This window comes from Plectropomus leopardus, unplaced genomic scaffold (assembly GCF_008729295.1).
Source record: "Plectropomus leopardus isolate mb unplaced genomic scaffold, YSFRI_Pleo_2.0 unplaced_scaffold53918, whole genome shotgun sequence".
Classification (NCBI taxonomy): Eukaryota; Metazoa; Chordata; class Actinopteri; order Perciformes; family Serranidae; genus Plectropomus; species Plectropomus leopardus.
Genome location: NW_024659207.1, coordinates 1 through 915, shown reverse-complemented (window position 1 = coordinate 915; position 915 = coordinate 1). Strand labels below are relative to the sequence as shown.

General features: G+C 42.8%; 1 protein-coding gene across 1 annotated transcript; it reads right to left on the bottom strand.

Moving 5' to 3' along the window:
• Window positions 1-135: 135 nt before the first annotated feature.
• Window positions 136-701, bottom strand: LOC121939645 (6-phosphofructo-2-kinase/fructose-2,6-bisphosphatase-like; the record flags this gene model as incomplete). The annotated part of the gene is made up of 2 exons (XM_042482641.1): window positions 136-429; window positions 546-701. Coding segments are annotated over 2 exons (409 nt in total), but the record flags the coding sequence as incomplete, so codon positions are not given.
• Window positions 702-915: the final 214 nt, after the last annotated feature.

Below are 915 nucleotides of genomic sequence, written 5' to 3'. Positions count from 1 at the left end.
TAATTTAGTTATTATTATTATTATTTAGTTTTTGTACAATTATTATTTCTAACCTATTTTTTTTATTTTAGTTTTAGTTTTTTTACATATGTAAATATTTCGATCTGGGACTATCTATAAAACATTTGGCGCTGAATCCTTGGACGCTCGCTCAGGTGTAATGACACTTCTGGACATCATGAGCACAGAAACAGGATGTCATATATGAGATCTCTCCTGACCTTTGCCCCCCGCTGCGACAGCCCGGAGTCTCCCCCGATGCGGCCCACGAGGTTGAGCTCGCTCTCTCCGTGGCGACACAGGTAGATGGACCTGGGCGTGACGTGGATGTTCATGAGGTAGTAGACTATCCTGCTCTGGATGTGGTCCTGGACCCGGTTCACCAGGTACCTGCTGCCCACGTTGAAGATCTTGATGTACGACAGGTTCCTGCGAAAAGACAACAAGTGTTTGGGGACTATTTTCAGCAGCGGATTAATCCACAGGTGGTGTTTGTGGAGGTAAACAGGAACACTGAGCTGGTCTCATGTTTCAGGTGCTCTCACCTGTCCTTGTTGTCATCCAGCGGGACGTACGTCAACTTATAACATTCGATCCTCTTCAGGAAGTCGGCCACAGCCTCCTCTTTATCACAGCCCACGTAGTCGGGACTGCTCAGCTTCACTTCCTGATACAAAAGAGAGATTTTAACCCTTTCAAACCTGGATCCACATCAGTTAACTTCTATCTGACCCTTTGAAATTTCAGCAAATTGGTTTGGTTTTCTTGCGAAAACGGGAAAAAAAGGCAATCTGGCAAAAAATATCATTGCAGATTAGTAAGGGGAGAAAAGAAATTTTTTAAAAAGAGCAGAGGATTATCATAAAACGACCCCCAAAAAACAGGGAAAAATATAAACTATATTCATAATAAAGT